This window comes from Pezoporus flaviventris, unplaced genomic scaffold (assembly GCF_033815535.1).
Source record: "Pezoporus flaviventris isolate CSIRO_AGI_PZ_B2104156 unplaced genomic scaffold, CSIRO_AGI_Pfla_v1 ptg000007l, whole genome shotgun sequence".
NCBI lineage: Eukaryota > Metazoa > Chordata > Aves > Psittaciformes > Psittacidae > Pezoporus > Pezoporus flaviventris.
This window is the reverse complement of record NW_026892555.1, coordinates 47,745,871-47,763,332: the sequence shown is the minus strand read 5'-3', so window position 1 is coordinate 47,763,332 and position 17,462 is coordinate 47,745,871. Positions and strand designations below refer to the sequence as shown.

Sequence of the window (17,462 nt, the reverse complement as noted above, 5' to 3'; positions counted from 1 at the left end):
ATGAGGGGAGGGGAGCCATGAGAGTATGTGAGAGGATGAGGTTTGAGCTATCCCCTGAGAAATGTTTCCCAAATGCCCCTCCCAGGCAGCCTCACCAGAGTGCGGCTGGCAGCGTGCTTTTGAAGGGGAGCATACTCCATCCAGAGTGACAGGTTTTTCTGTTGTGATTTCAAAAGGCCGATTTGGTGGTACTTGCTAGGACTGAGAATGAAGGACACCCTGTACCAGGGGAATTACTTTCTCTAGTTTTCTTCGTTATGCTGAAGACAAATGGAAAGCACAAAGCTGAGAGTGATGTGGTGGGGAGGAAAAAGGTCATGAACAGAAGTAATCACTAAAACTTTCTGTCCTTGAAATTTTGTCTGTACCTTGTATCTGATGGAAACTTAGTGCTTTGGCTTATAGCGCTTTTGTGTAAGGGGAAAGGGGAAAATTAAAACTGAATTGACAGAGGCTTTGAGATGTCTTATCTCCTGCTGGAGCCACTGAGAGGCAGGTACTTTTGTAGATCTGGGCTATAAATGCTCTCTAGGTCTGACTGCGTTAAGAGTGCTGGCATCTTTGCTGGTGGTGTGAAGACGGGCACAGCTTCATCTGTTTCCGTGGCCAAGAGCAGGGTAATGGACAGGACCAGAGCATGCTTTTCTTCTCCCATCTAGAGCAGCAGAGCAGCTGTGAGAGCATTCACAGCCACATGAAAGCAATGTAAGGAAGGCTATACTGCAAGTCAGGAGCTGAAAGAGGCACGGAGCATCTTGCCTGCTGGCTTCCCTTAGCCCCCAGCTTCCTGCAGTGTTCCAGCCCAAAGTCATTAGCCCCTACACAGGGTGTAGTTAGATGGGTTCATAGTTCCATTGTGTTGTTGGGTTTTTCGTTTGGCACGCATCATGTTCACAATTAAAACCCGTGTTTTTGAAAGGGACTTTTTAGGCTTGTTTTTGTTAATTCACAAATTATACCTATTCTGATGATATTTTATTTTGTGGTATTGTAAGAATCTTTTAAGAGCTTCCAGTCCTGCCCAGAAGATGAATCTAGAGGACCTGGGGGAGGAGGAAAGCTGGTGGTGTCATGCCGCTGGGCTCACAGTGACTGACTGCCACTGGGGCTGGAGGTGATGAGCAACAGGACGGAAAATCCAGAGCATCAGATAGTGCATGTTCTTATGAAAATGGCCAATTCACCTCATCTTTTATTCTTCATGTCACTGAATTAATTAAGTGGTTAGAAGCTTACCTGGAGCAGGAATAGTGCTTGAATATTGCTGTCTTGACAAGAATGTAGGTATTCGTCTGACTAAACTTTCCTCCAGTTAAGGGAAATAATGCAATATAAGTAATTAAATGGATTGAGGCCCAGGAAGTGGACCATTTTTCTGAATTAAAGCAGCAAGTTGTTAGATAAAAAAGAATTTGCGTCCTTCTCAGAAATGCTACAAACCAGCTTCATCCAGTTTCCAAAGATAAATCACTGCTGAATTTAACTTTGAACTTAACTAAGTGCTGGCCAGGACACTGATGAGTTCAGTGATGCTGAGAGCAAGAAATTTTCAATACCATCACTCCCAATAACATGTAGCTACAACAATCGATGAGTTTGATTGTTGTTCGACACCAGTTGTTCCCAGCGGGCTTCATTATTATCTAAACTCTGGCATCTTTGTTCATCTTCAGTGTTTGAACTGGGTAAGAAAGTCATATGCAAAATAAGGCAAGAAGAAGCATTTAGGTAAGGTTGTCTTGCATGCTGCACCCCTGCCATCAGTTATATGGCAAGTCAGGTAACAAACATTTTAGTGAGTGTGGAAAACAGGAATATTTACAGGAGAAATCTAAATGGCCGTAGGGGTGGTAGCAGTAATCACACAGCAAAGCAGAACACTCTGTTAGGTCCTTAGATTTGTTATAAGTTCCTTGCTGTTCTTCCCCAGTGAAATTTTTGTATGTGAGGCAGTTTTGATTAAGTCATTAATCTCGAGTGCTTTTCCTGAGCTTTTATCGTTCCATAGGCCTGGGGAAGAATAACTATCTGGGTTTTGCCGATAATAGGGAAACTGAAATATCCCTGCTTTTCTTTACCATTGCCCATTTTCCCTGCTTCTCCTAAATTGAACAAAAAACCAAGTGCATATTAGCTTTACATAAGGGGATATAAATCCTTTTTTTTCCTTTTTTTTCCCTCAACAAGACACTTCAAAGGTAATCATCTCATGTATGAATTTTATAGAGCCACCATTGCTCATTTTTGTGAGTTGTCCTGTTCCCTTAGATTTAAATGAAGCAATGAGTCTCCAGAACCTAATAGGTTTAAATTTTGAACTTTTACTCTGCATTGGGCAAAACATCAGGTCAGGAGCCGCCGACATGCTGACAACTGAATATGTTTGGAGAGAGAAGAATGATACTGGCCCATTAAAAACATCGTTCCAGGGTTTTTTCCTCCTCCTCTCCCTGTAAATTGCCACTGGAGTTGTTGTTCTAGCAGTACTAATGGCATATTTACAGGAAAAATTTAAATGGCCATAGGGGTTGTAGCAATAAGCTCACAGCAAAGCAGAATACCCTGATAGGTCCTTAGATTTGTTACCAAATTCCTTGCTATTCTTCCCCAGTGGAATTTTTGTATCATTAGGATCTGATAGCCCTTGGTCAATTAAAGCAGGCAGTCTTAGGCAGCAGGAGATCCACTGCTGGACTGGCTGGCAGCATGTCTTTTCCAAAGCTGTCATTGTCCTTGTTCCTACATAGACAATAAGTAGAAATTGTTTACAGTCATGGATAAGAACAGTATCTTTTCTTGATGTCTCATGAACTACTTCTGCTTTTAGAATAAACCTTAACAGTCAGCAATCGCTAAGCATAAAATACAGGCACAAAAGGTTTACATCTCTAAATAATTATCAGATGCCATCTTGCAATAAGCAGAAGGCTTTTTCATGTACCTTAAAATCTATTTAATACCTAATGGACTCCTAAATTATTCACAGGTTAAAGTGTTCAACTGTTGCTGTCATTTAAAGAGCAAGTACCCAGCAGGAGTCTTGCATAGGGCTTTGGAGATCATGTCAAAGTGTAATGTTTGATTCATTAAAGAAATGCTATACTTCCAAAGGTAATAGCATCCAATTTCTGTTCTGTTAATCCTGGCCTGGCTAATAAAAGGCATGGTGAGATTTCCTGTTTTGATTCTTACCTTCCCTGCTCAGTAAAGCTTTTCACTGTCCCACAACAGATTTGGGATCCCAAGTCACCTGGTACTGTTGCAATAAAATCTGTGAACTCTTAGGGGAGAAGCCTTTCTTTTTTCTGTAGTCCTGGATAACTGAAACAATATGCTTATTTCTGAGTGTAATTTATAACTCTGCTCAGCTTTCTGGAAATGGTATGTACGGGTAGGATATCTAGAGCTTGGTGTAAATCAAGGTAACTCCCCAAACTTTGTCAGAAACTGGGATCTGTTTTTTTGCTTTCTAAGGAAACATCATCCCTGATTTTCTAAGTTCCTCAAGCCTTCCCTGCTCGAAGTTAAGGTGGTAGGATTAAGTTCTCACAATTTAGTTTTGCTTTTTGGTGTCTGCTTGAATCCCTTGAAAACTTTGTTAAAAAGCAAAGCTTTTGGAAAACAGGAAAATCAAAAATGAGGAAGAGGAAACTTTTCATCATTTAAAAGCCTCTTTTGGTAAGGACCATCTTTCCTACTCTGCATTTTGAAAGCACCTTTTACTACTGGATGTTGGTTTGCGCACTTCCTCAGTCCCATCAGTAACCTAATAAACACAGTGAAAGCTTGATCTTTTTGTATGAATTGCCTATCCTCCATATGCTTCTGGCTTGTGGGGCCCACTGACTGTGGTGCCATGCCATTTGTCCTGAAGAACAACTGGGTGGCAGTGCTTGGCAGCACTGGTACCCAAACAACCGTCCTGACTGTTCCCAAGGCACAACGTACCCGTTTGGAGAGAGCAAAGTGGAGGCATCCCCCAGGTCTTTCCTAGTTGCTCTTGGGATTTTGGGGATGTGGGAAGGAAGCAGCAGTGCTGGGGCTCCCCTAACTGCAGGGTGGGAGCCCTTGAGCTTGGTCTCCCAGCAAGAGTTTTGCTGAGGCATTCATGAGCTTTTGGCTGTAATAGAAGGGAGGGAAAAAAGATCAAGGTGTGTCCTGCGAAAACTTGACTAGCTTGGTGTTGATCTAGTGGCAGGGAACTCAGAAAGGATACAGTAAAATCACCTAGTAATCTTATTAGGCGTTCACTGAGATCATTTACCAGTGAGAGAAAGATGTGTAAAAGCTAAAATGAGCCTTTCCATTTATACACCGGTAAGGAACTGCACATTGTTTAGTACTGATTTTTCTCAGGAGAAGGAGTTTAATTCTCAGGTTTATGGACAGGTTTCTCTCCAAACTGTAATATTTTATTACTCTTTTTTACAACACAATCATATACTGCCTTCAAATACAGAGCATATGTAGAGGAGGGGAAGACCTTAAGTAGCCCTTGCAAAACACCTGGGATGAGGGAGAATGACTGCAGTGTTGTTTCACAGGGCCCTGAAACATCAGAAAGATGGGAAAAAGGAGCCATTAATGTCCATTGATCTTCAGCTAATGCCCAGGAATTATTCCCGTGTGTGCTCACATGTGCCAGCTCACCCTGCTCCCAGAGCAGTCATGCAGTCCCAGGAGATGCTCTTTTTGCTTTTTAAAGCTCTGCTGTGCTGACTCTTCAAAGGGTGCCGGATTTCCATTTGATGAATTACTGGGTTGTCTATCCTTGCCTGCTAATTGCATGGGGAAATTTCTCTGTGACTTGCTGCCAAAGTCGTAACGGCATCACTTCTTACTCTGTGTCCATAAGGGTTTGAGTGGAAGGGAACTAAATTGTTGTGTTGTTATTTCAGTTAATTGAGATAATTTGTTTTCAGTTTGGGGTGTCCTCAGGTTGTGTGTTTTTGTAGATAGAACCTGCTGAAATGGCTACTGTGTGACATTTATCTCTATGAGAAATAGTTCCTTTAAGCATGTTCCACACAAGAGCGGAGAAGCTAATCCTGTGCCTCTGACAGAGGGTTATTTTTGTGTAATTATTTGTCCAGCTCCTCAGTAACATGGTATCAGGAAACAGGAATGATAATGTGACACTGTGCTAAGTGAACCCCAATCAAAGAACTAAGATGACTTTGTTGGGATTAGAAACTTGATACAGTCTTTTCCTTTGTCACAGGAGTATGTTTTCCAGCAGATAGATGGGTTGGATTTTTCCAGCACTGAGATACGTGATTTATTGGGGACTCATCAATTGCTATGTTTCAGAGAAATAAAGTGAGTGACAGGTTGGAAAAGAAAGGCAAGGAACAGGATGTGCAGAGACACACTATGAGACAGCCCGTCTCCCTGCAGTTGGGTGAAGAGCCTGCAGGGCTTCTCCCTGCCTCAGTGTTACCATGTCTTCCACACATATTTGGACCTCGACGGAAATCAGCCAGGAAAATATTGCGAGAGAAATACTTTGGAGTTGTATATGGTTGTCTGTCACAGAGCACAGATTTGCTCAAAGTCTTTCTTGCCTTCACTCACATTCTGATCTTGAGGCTAAAGCATGGGATACAACTTTGTTGTCTTGGTCATATAATTTTCTTCCAAGACTAAGGTGCCAAGTGGGTCAGTCCTCAAGTAGATCCCCAAGTTTCCATCCCAGGCAATGGAGTGCCGGGTTTCTTCTGCTGGCAGGTCACAGGGCTTTGGACACTGTCCTGCACTCAGAGGAGGAGGAATCCCTCCTGGAGGCTTTCATGGACAATTACCTCTGTCCAGCAGCTCAGGGTGATGTGGGTATACACGCTGGGAGCATCCGTCTGCTAGATATGTGGCAGGCAAGTGTTCAGTCTCAGTTGCTGGATCTCACCTGAAGTGTGTATGACTTCACTTGCTTCCCAATACCAGGGTTTGTCAGAGGCACCCAGCAGTAGGGAACATTGATCTGCACCATAGGTGGGGTAAGAGGTGCAGCCTGGAACAAAGTGAGGGTTTTCTCTATAACGTATGTAATATAACAAATGCTTCTGGTAGGAAAAGGTGTCTGGTCTGTGCTTTGCATGGGCATGTTTGGATTAATGCCGCTACCTCATTTCAGCATTGGGTGGTGGAAGGTGAACAAGGCATTGGTATTAAGAGCTGTTTCTGCTCTGGTTTCTGTTTCCCAGGGATATGAAGCTGGACGGTGGACGCCAGTGCCATTCTACTGGAGTATGTCTGAAAGAGATAATTGGTCTTGAAGGTGTGGAGCTTGGAGCAGACGGGAAGGTGGGGATGCTTCTGTTCCTAGTCCATTAGAGTTTATGTAATAAGGGTGAAAATAGCTTAACTAATAACAGGCACAAATATAAACCTAGGTTATAACATGCAGTGTAACACAGTAGTTGTTAAAGCACAGCCTGTGCAAACTGCAAATAAGCTTAGCAGAAATTCAGGACAACTGCCCAAGCTGTCAATGTGAACAACTCTGTCTCCTTGAAGAAATTTGCCTCTGGCAACATCTCAGTCTGTAAAGCATTGCTGAATTGTGCAGCCTTCCCCTGGCTCTAGCAGGTGGTATCACTGCAGAGTATATTGTCAGGGGCCTGAAAATAATTTCTGTTGAGAGTTGTAAGCTGTAATTTTGTTTGCTCTCAATTTTATTTAATAAAATAACTTTAGCTTAACAGTGTGTTTTCCCACAGAGCAGGAAGACAGTAGCACAAATCTGATGAGTATTTAAAAATCCAGGAGTTTATTCGCTTGAATAGAATAAGCAGTTACGAATCTTTAAGGAAAATGATCCATTTTAAACAACTCATACATGAAAACAGTTTTTGCTGAAAGCCTGATTTACTTTTTATAGTTCAGTTTACCCAGTCTGCTGTCATAGGTGGATTTAGAGGCCCTCGGTCAACGCTGCTACACATGGTGTGCTCACTTAACCAGGTGTCAGGCCAGACCACAGGCTGTAAATTCCTGAGGACAATCTGTTTGCTTATAAATGAATGAAAGCTCACATGTTTTATTTGATACCTGTTCTGACTTCATCGTAAACCAGTCCAGAGCCTGAGACTCTTTTTTTTTTCTTCAAATAATGTTATTTTTGGACAACAAACCAACGAGAAGCAAGGCTTTGCCTATTCCTGGCCAGGGATACAGGCAGAGAAGCAGTGTGGTCTAAAAATAATTTTGTCACAAGTTCTTCATTCACACTTAGTCCATGTTGAGAGGCAGTAAATGATCTCCTGCAACCATTGCTACAAACTGGAGCTCACTTAACTACACCAGTAAGACTCTGCCAGGCAAAATACTGAAGGAGAAAAATACCAGAGAAAGTGCTTAATTTCAGTAACATTCAGCTGATTTGCCTCTGGCACATCTGTGCTGAGGGACCCATATAAATGATGCTGTTTCAGTAAAGAAGCAGCTGAAATCTGCTACAGGGAAGGCCCACTGAAAACACCCAGCCAAAACCCAGCCAAACAGACCTATTTTTAAATCTGACCCTTGAGTAGGATTTTGTAAATCCAGTGTATTAGTGCCTCTGTGTGTGTGGTTTCGTTGAAGAACTAATGCCTTTGAAATGCTTTTTTTTTTTTCATGGGTAAACTGACTGCACTGAATCAAATGTAGGTGACTGGTGCTTATTCATTTATGCGTAACTATTAAACCCAGAAAATCCTCTGCTAATTTGGCTTCCCTTGCTTCTGACTGCGATGCACCAGAAGGAATCCTGCTGTGACTGAGCTGGGTTAAGAGTAACTGTCTCTTCTGACTTTCCTTTTAGACGGTTTCTTATACACAATTCCTGTTTCCCACCAATGCTCTGGGAACTCGGAGAAACACAATAGACTCCACCTCGTCCTTCTCCCAATTTCGCAATGCAAGCCATCGTAGCCTTTCTTTGGCAAGAGCTAACAGCACCCAAGGGAGCATTGATGCAGGTAACTTCTCAAGAAGCTTATTTTAATATCCTTGGGTATCCTGGTGATAGGCAGCTGTTGTGGAGCATGGCCATATTTTAAGCTCTTCTATTTGCTTAAATTAAGCAAAATGTAGTCTCGCGTGTTGGGTGAAGTGCAGCTCATACCCTGTTTGTTTAGCAAAGCTGGCTTACAGATGATGGAAGGTTAAGTAAACAAAACTGCTGGTTGTATTGACAGCCCTGATGACACTCAGCCTGCCTCCTCCTGTCACGGGCATTGTTTGTTCCTCCTGCATCAGGCTTATCATTACCTTCCTTTGCTATGGAAAATTTACAGTGACAACACAGTAGCTGAAAGTGTAAACCATACTTATGACCTTTATTAGGCTGGGAAGGGCTGTGTTTACAAAGCTGGGCACAAAACATAAGCCAAAGCACTGTATGCTTAAGATATTTTGGCACGTTAAATGAAACAAATCAAAACATCTGCATAAACAGATGAAAACTTGTTGCCAGGAAGTCATTGTGATGCTTTGCATAGTTTTGCAGTTCTGTGAACCCTAATTTCACATTTACTAGGTAATTCATAAGCTGTAGGTCCTCTATATCTCTGCAAATTCTATTAGTGTTGAAATACTTGGAGTTTTCAAGATATAGGGTAACTTTTTAACTCTCAAAAGTCTTCCATGAAGATCATCTTGTGCATTATCTATTAAGTCATTTGCCTCTTCTGTGTCATTATCTATTAAGTCCAGAGATTTCTTGATATAATGAATTCCTTTCTTATATTTACCTTTGTTTTATAGGTAGTGACCTGGGAGACTTTGTTGAATACGACCCAAATCTTTTAGATGATCCCCAGTGGCCATGTGGCAAACATAAGCGGGTTTTAATATTCCCTTCATATATGGTGAGTGATATGCAAAATTAGGGGTAGCACGGGTAAATTTTGGTAACAGTATTTTGAAGGCTGAGGTTACATTTGGCTGTATTTTAAGAAGATTATTATTATTATTTTTAATCTACTAATAACAGCTGTTTGGAATGCTTTGTTCTGAATGACACTTACCAAGACATGTAAAAACAAACTCGTGGAGGTATTACAAAAGTAAATGCTAGCATTACCGCTGTATTTCATAAATGCTTTAGATGAAAGGCTTGTTAGAACAATGTGTTCATTCTCTCGCGTTCAGAGGAAAATTTATACTTCCTCTAATTGGCATCTGTGACAAAATCGGAGGATGCCCATTGGGGTTTTTCTGAAGTCATGAAGTTGCGTTGTGTTTTGATGCTTATCCTTCACTCCTCGGAACAGCACTTTGGTGTCTAGTAGGGCCTTTGTTTCCCAGGTATTTATTTCACCATGGGATAGTTCTTCCTCTAATTGCAGCAATTATAGCAGAGCCTGTATGTTTTTCATTATATCCAAACCCGTAACAATACAGGCACATAACTGTTCTTTGTTCTGTCCTCTAGCTCGATGATTTCTGTGGTGAGAGACTTCTGTAGGCTTGTTTTAATTGCACCAAGTCTGTAGACTTCAGTGTGCTATTTTGGCAGGACTGTGGCAAGATGCAGTGCCGTTGTATGTGTGTGAGCATGGATCTGTCTGAATTATACACCCAAAGTAATAGTAGACAGCAGGGAAAAGCATTTTTTTTTCCGAAGTGGTCACCTAGTACTCTTATCTATGTACAAATAGGATAGGATTTGAAACACTGGGGTCTAAAGTGTCATCCATGTCCTCACCTAACTTGGAACAGAAGATGTTATTTAAGAAACTACTAATGTATGTAAAGATACAGTCTTTGTAGGTTCTCTTCTGCAACCCAACCTCATCTGTATTCGATAATAGGGCTCTTGGGTGCTACTTCTTCAAAATAAATGGATTTTAAGTGTTTCACATAGATTTGAAGGTTACCTCCTTGCTGGCAGGAGTGTTTTGCCTGTTGCACAGAGAAGTTGAATTGAGCTCTGAGGTTGTGTTTGTGCTAAGTTTTCAAATGGGGAGTGCGGTACGTTGTCTGCTTACTTTCAGCCAGTTGGCAAGTCAATTTTTGCCTGCCAACTCACAGACTTTCAACCTTTTATGGCAACTACATCTGGGTGGGAAAATATTTGTTAGGTTTTGATACGGTTATTGTCATGGACGGGGAACTGTCTTCCCTCAAAGAGAAAGACATTGTTAACCAGCATACAGAATGAACATAGCTTTAGCAGTCATGGTTGTGTTTCTAACCTTCCCTAGGCAGTGAATGTGCACCAGGCAATGAGTCCTGTTGGATCATCTGAGATCTTTGATCCCTTTTCAGCTTGGTGTTGAGATGGATATGATTGGGTGAGTTAAAATAGGGCAGCCAGGATAGCATCCTGCAGGGGAGGTTTCCACTCAGGAGTGGGTATTCAATGCCCCTCTTTTCCATATGCTGGTTAACCACAGAATCTTGAGGTCCATATTTGTACTTCTATTGGAAAAAGGAGCTAACTGGGAATTTCCACTGCAACAGAGGTACAGTTGGATACCTCAAAGGTGAAAAATGGGCTTTAAGGGCAGTTGTTAACATCATTGTTATCAACAATATATCTGAATTGACAGGGTTCTCCCAGCTCTTTCATTTTCTCTAGGGGTTAATTACTACTTTTGCCTTATTTGACATTTTGGTACTTTTTGCCTGAATTTGCCTTTCGGATGTCATTTCTTCATCACTGCCTGAGGTTTTTGCAGCACTCCCTTCTCTCTGAAGGCAGGCACTGATCTGAGAAGGGTCTGAAGTATATTAAGTGCTGTGTTTCTTTTGTTGGGGGGAATCACAGGCACATGCCAGGAGCTATCTTACGGAAGGATTTTGCCTGCCCCTGGTTGAAGCAGCATAGCTGCAGTGCTGTGCAAGAGCTGCACACCTTTGTAAGAAACCAGAGAGTCTGTGATTGTTCTTCAGTGCTCTGCTGAGATTTCTCAATGGACTGGTACTTCCTTCAGCCGAGAGAAGGGAGAAAAGGTAGTGCCAGTGTGTCCTGGGAGCTTGAAGGTTAAATAGGATTTTGCAACTCAGGCTGTGGGTAAGGAGGGCTTGTGCAATGAGCTAGGGAATATAGGGCTATATTGGCTGTGTAGGAGACTTTACTCACATCCATCTTAGACTTTCCTGACTCAGCTGGTAATCCCCCTCCTTGCAGTTCCAATCAATGTGAACAGGAGCATAATAGGCTGTAATTTCAAGTAATTTTCTTTCCCAAATATAAAAATCAGCAATTAAAGCAAATTGCAGTCTGAGGCCAGTGAGAAACCTGTGTTTTTCCTTGACTGAGCGCAGCCATCGAGGTAGTGACAGAGCTCTGCTGTACACAGATTGAAACCATTCTCTGGTCCTGAGCAGAACCTAGCTCATAGTAGTAATTGCTGCCTTTTGCAAGTGCTGGAGCAGCTGAGAGCAGCTCTGATGTCAGCACCAAACATTGTGTTGTGTGCAGAGAGTTGCAGCTTGTAATTAAAGTTTCGTTACTTGGGCAGCATTTAGTATTAATGCTTGGCAGCTGCAAGCTTGTAGATATTCCATGTACCCTCCTTCTTATGGGTATCAGAGCAATGGGGGAAGGTGTGTGAGAGGAAGGGGAGCAGCACAGGGTGGTGTGGATGAGCAAGTGTGGATGCTGGGCTGCAGCATGCAGGATATGCTATGTTCCTGGGATATTATGCTAGGTGCTATGCTATATAGCTGTGTGTTATGACAGTGGGATAGAGCTACATGCTGCTGGGGTATTACTCCTGGGGGCCTGGCTCATGCTTTGTAGGCCAGCATTTCTCTGCTGGTAAAACTCTGTTGAGGTCTGTGTGAATGCTGCATCAGTAAACACTGCAGGCTTTATCCCAAGGCATAAGATGGGCAGGATGTGTGGTCTGGCTTGAATTTTACTCTGAAATACATGCAGTTAACACTCAACATACGGTTCCATCCATTTTTGTGGAGCCCAAGTTTATCATCAGTGACATTGACTTTATGGTCGTGTAATTTTACTGGGCTAAATTAGTCCCAGCTTGCAGAGGATTTTTAACTGTAAGTCCTCTGGAAGGTGAAGTGCTTTTGATTTGGTCTGTTTTCTGCAGTGAAGTTCCTGGCTTGAAAGGATGCCCACTTCCCTGTTGCTTTTCTAACACAAACAGCCTGTCTGGGTGATTCTGAAAAAGCAGCTTCAATGCCTTACCAACACAAACCGTGGTTTTTGTTTACTGTATCAGTAACACTTAATTTCTGGTCTGTCCTCAAGAAATTACTCCACTTGCTGTTGTCTTTGTAGGAGAGTCTACTATCTCTGCCACAATATAAACAGTCAGAGGAAGAAAAATTCATGGTGGGGGGCAGGGGGAGGAGGGAAGCATCATGTCATGGTTAACAGATGTCTTCCTGGCTGATAGCGCTGAACCAGGAATTCTTGCAGATTCTTAAATTTCTCTAGAACAGGAATTTTATCTACCAGACAGCAGTAATTTCTTTGCTAGAGCCTCGTATTGACTAGCATACATCCAGACTCATGAGTGCCTCCCTGCCTCCCTGTGTTCTTGCCAGCAGAAAGAAAACTCCTTATGTGCAGGAGGAAACTTGCTCTGCAACAGGCATGAGGCTGACCCTGCACTCCTGCTTTTGTTGGTAACAAAGAAACTACAGAGGAGTGTGTTAGCTGGCTGCTGTGCCCTGCCAAAACTTCGAGTAAAAGAAGAAAAGCCTGGACCAGTAGCATCTTGACTTTGAGTGCCCCTTCTGTAATAACATCCCTGCTATATCCATCTACCCGTGCCTAAGGGGTACACATGGAAATTGGTTTGGGTACCTCACTACAATTTCAGTATATTGGTTTAAATATGTCAAAACAAACTGATATCTCTACCCCACTAATCAAAAAAGCTTGTAGCAAAGGTCTGCAGTGCTCTTGCAGCTCTTGTCAGCCTGACTTTGCCAGGTACTGCACTAGTGTCAAGCACAGCCAGGCTTTGTTATTACAGATTAGTCCTTCAGTGTGATTTTAAAATTAGAGCTGCTTGCTGCCCTGGCTGTGCAGTCTAACAAAAAACCCTGCATGATGATACAGCGCGTTCAGTCTCTTGCTCCCCTGTTCCGTCTTTCACAAGCAGCATCAAGGTCAGGGGTAATCGGCTACTGACAGTGTCCTTCAGTGCCATCACCCTGTTCATCGAGCTGCTTCTGTAGTTGTAAATTAAGCTTCTCCAAATTGCATTTTTATCAGTTGCTGACCTTGTACCCAAAAGTCTCATGGAGCAGAGGACTGCAGTCGTGGTGCATAGTCATATTTAAACCCTGTGCTCTATGAATTTGGTGCTAGATTTGGCTGAGACTCCAATAAACAACTGCTTTGTAACAATGACACACTGCATTAATTGAATGATTCCAGTGTGTTAACTGCATAAACTGGTGCCCTTCCATGTACTTTAATTCAAAGAGGCAGTTTTGAGATTGTCAACTTCAAAATCTTTCAGTTCATGAGCGTTGAATGTTAATAACCATCTAACAACAGAGACATCTTTAGTCTCTCCTTTCCTTTTTTTCCTCTTGTGGTTCTTTTTACTTTAATTATGCATAAGGAACCACTCCAGTTTTCCATCACTGTTTTAAGCTCTGTCAGGATTTTCCATATATATGCATCTTCAGCCTAAGTATATGGAGTTGATTGCTGACAGTTTATAGGTACATAGCTGGTCACTTGCAGTGTGTAGGCAGTGCACAGTCATTGACTTCATTTGTTATGTGGTTGAGAATTTACCATTGATCTGCTGAAAGTCTGTTAAAGGTATCAGTCCTCTGTCGGCTCTCTCTGTGAAGCAGATTTATCAGGGGTGCACAGTAATGACAACTGAAGAGAGCCTATCGTGTATCTTTCATTTTATTCACCTATTTTATTCTCATTTTATCCTTCTTAAGCAGGAGATAGAGGCATCCAAGGCTAGATCATCTTTTAGGGGTAGCATGCCAAAGTAGGATTTATTTTCAACAATATTTCATCTTGCCAGTCTTTCCAGCCATTTCAGGCATCCTCCCCTCTCCCATATTTATGAAGCTATATATACAGCTTTCCTATGAGAAAGCAGCTGTTTGAAAATGCTTGTGGATAACACACAAGCTAACCTCCAAGTTCAAAACTGCCAGCCATGCAAAAAGTGTGCAGAGTACAGATTCCAGCTAAAGCATTCATCAAGTTGTCCAGGCATCTGTCAGCTACCATATATCAAGGCTTTCATTTGTCTTGTGGGACTCCATCTCCAAACTAAAATACACAGATTTGTATACAGAGAACATGAACAGAGCTCAGGAAGGGGGATTGCTGAATACTGCAGTGAAATGCATTTTGTGCAAATAAGCTGTGAGAAACAAGACAGATGTTTCTGGATGACAGAAGTTGCAAACATTCAAGACTGGCGTATGAGAGAGACAGTTTGGTAGTTCCCAGTGCCTTGCTTCTGCGTCTGACAGCTCTGGGAGTGCAGAGTGCCTGCCTGGCAGGGAATAACATTTTGTATAAGAAAGAATGTTTGGATAGAAAAAGGCTGTGTTACTTTTAGGGAAATATTTGCAAATCCTTCATAAAATTTGGGGCATCGGTGTTGGAAGGGTGCTCCTACATGGGCAATACCAGCATTGTTCTGGACAGACAAAAATCCACATTGTTAACAGTCATGTCTTCTCCCCAGCATGGCATTTGGGACTTGCAGGCAGCTCAAGCACAAGGAAATGGCCTAAGAGAAGAGAAGCGTAAATGCTGAGCAGAGAACAGACAGTGAAGGGTGCTGTTAGGTCAGAGCCTTCCCATGTCAGATCCCAGCTTGTCCTTGTGGGTCACTGGGCCACCCCAGTGGTTTCTTCCAGTCCATTCCTCATGGGCAGGGTTGGCAGTGCTGCAGATGTCCAAGGCAGGAGCAGGGTCTGGAACAAGGATTTCCATGTAGCCTTGTGAGTGCTGTGCCCCAGCCATGGTGTGACAGTGAGAGGGGTGCTCTGGTACCCAGTTAGAAGGGGTAACTGCTTCGATAACTCAACAGACAGTAATTCAGCACTGATTTTATATTACCTGTCAACAGATAAAATGTCTGGGGTCTGTGCTGCCTGCCTCTCTGGTGGGCAGAGTCCCACATGCATGCACTTCTATAGGCAAAGAGCATCCCTCTGCTCAAACCAAGTTGGGCTTCTCCAGCAGCTATGAAAAAAAGTCAAGGGGAAATGAAAAAAAAAACCAGAAAAAAGACTCTGCACGATTCCTTTTCTTGAGAATGAGGGCAGTTGGCTGCACTCTCCAGCATGGCACTGACAAGCTGAGACAGCTGCCTTAGAGCCAGTGTGTTCAAACATGCTGCCGTTATCCTGTTACATGAATCAAAACCAGCACGCACCAGCTTTCATCTGGATTTCATTATTGTGATTTATGTCATAGAGACTGTTGTCTCGCAGGAAGCTGCAATATTTGGAGTACTGGATGGGGGAGATTGTTATCAACAGGACAAAATTGACAAATCTCCCTGTTTAAAAATAGCCATACCTCCTTACCATTTTCAGTTTTAAGCCCTCTGCTTATTCTGAAGCCTCGGAGTGCTTTGCTTTAAATACAGTTTTAACAAAGGGCTTTTCTCCTTCTAAAGATAATTTCAGCTGAATTCTGGCAAACCTCCCATGGGCTGGAGGAGCCCCAGGTAAAGCAGATGGTGCCCGCAGAGCGGCTGCAGGGAAAGGTGCACCCCAGGGGGCTGCTGCTGCTGTATGGCAGAGCCCAGGGCTCACTCCACCTCTGCACCCTTGCCCACAGATCTGGGGTCACACTGGCACCTGCTTGCTAGAGGTGAAAGCAACTGAAACGTGCTGTCCAGCATGATTTGTGTGCAGCCCTTCAGCTGTGTCCAGAGGATGGGCAGGCCCTCCATCCATTGCTGAGCCCTGTCTGCTGTGAACTGGTTTCTGTTGTGCTCATGAGGTTGGTGCCTTATTGCATCTTCCTCTGTTCAAGGAAGGATGATTACCTGCAGAGAGCCAAAGGCAAGGCTGCCAGAAGAAAAAAGTAATCACTTTGAGGGAGATAATGAAGATAAAACTAAGGAGCTAATGGAAAGCAAACAACAGGCAGTTAGTTGAGCAGTAAAGCATGGTATAAGGTGTTGTGTAGCTTTGCACAGTAACAGAGAACTCACTCGTTCTAGGATTGCCCAAGACAACCAAAGATTGCTCTGGTAGTAACAGAAATCAACTTTGGATTTAGTAACTAAAATCATCTTTGGATTTAGTAGCAGGTAACCTTTATGTGCTCAGTGCCTCTTGACTCTGTAAGTAAGAGCAGCATGAACTGATGTTTCTATACATTGAGTAGCAGATGGCACTGGTCTGAATTATGTTACGTGGTTTGTTTCAATAGTCCTTTTATAGCAGTACTAAGAGGAACCCTCTTAAAACCACATAAAACTCCCAGTGTATCTGTGTGTCAGAAGCACCCAACTTGCTGTTGATCCTCTGACAGCAAAACCAAGGAGCAGGAAGGCCGGCAGCAATGTTGCAGAGAAAGAAAGGAGTAGTCAGTAAGATCTTAATTCTCCTGCTTCAGAGGGCTGACCCCTGCCACATGAGAAGCTTTCTGCAACGGAGAGCCCGGCTGCATGAGTGCATGAGTATATCCTGCCAACCTCATCAAGATTAAAACCAGTCCCACATATTCAGTTGAAGCCTTTCCCTGTGTCCCTGGGTAGGGCAAGGTTTCTTCTCCCTGTCTTTTCCTCTCTTTTTTATTCAGGCATAGTACTGCATTGCCTGCCTCAGCATCAAGACAGCATATGAATATTTAACCTCAGTGGCACTGCAGTGTCTGCCCAGATCTGCGCTTGAGCTCATCTGTATGCATGCAGAGCAGCAGGAGTGACTGAAGAGGGTTGATGTGACTTTCTCCTTTTTTGACAATTCCTTACGACTGAAAGCTTTCCTTAATAGGAGTGAATTTCCTTAAGAAATTATCCTCTTTACTGAGTAAAATTCGGACTAATGCTTAACACATACCTGTGTCGGAGAGGGCTCACAAGCATTAATACTTGGGACGACAGATGCACAGCAGAATTACCTGCCAGGTTGTTCTGGGGATCAATTTATCTGGACAGATGATGGTTTTCACCCTGCAAATCAGATAGCAGAATGGCCCGCATTTTAAAACATGTATGACCCTAACAACACCCCATGGCAAGAAGCTGTTTTTTTCCTCTATATGTATACCTCAGATCCTGCTGTGTGTTGTTCAGGGGAAACACATGCTTTCTTTGAAACTGCTTTAATTATCCATTATTTCGGTACTGTATCTCCTAAATAAGGTGCAGGAAAAGTTAGGTGTGTTTTGCTCCCCTTCATGCTGATTTCAGAACCAGACAAGGACATAGCCAGGTGACAAAGAGTTGTCTGATTGCTCTCCAGAGCCATTACTCTGTCTCCTCCCCAAGCCCTCCCATATATTATTTTAATTATTGAAAATACCTGCAAGCAAATGTGTGCTA

At 42.9% G+C, this 17,462-nt stretch overlaps 1 protein-coding gene across 2 annotated transcripts in view; it reads left to right on the top strand.

Annotated features, from left to right (window-relative positions):
• The window catches only part of CABLES1 (Cdk5 and Abl enzyme substrate 1), a 68,278-nt gene that overhangs the window by 46,630 nt on the left and 4,186 nt on the right, over positions 1-17,462 (top strand). For both annotated transcript variants that reach the window (XM_061448654.1, XM_061448653.1), the window contains 3 exons: positions 6,201-6,300; positions 7,802-7,958; positions 8,746-8,849. In XM_061448654.1, the coding sequence (XP_061304638.1) occupies positions 6,201-6,300; positions 7,802-7,958; positions 8,746-8,849 (361 nt within the window). The remainder of the gene's footprint in view (positions 1-6,200; positions 6,301-7,801; positions 7,959-8,745; positions 8,850-17,462) is intronic.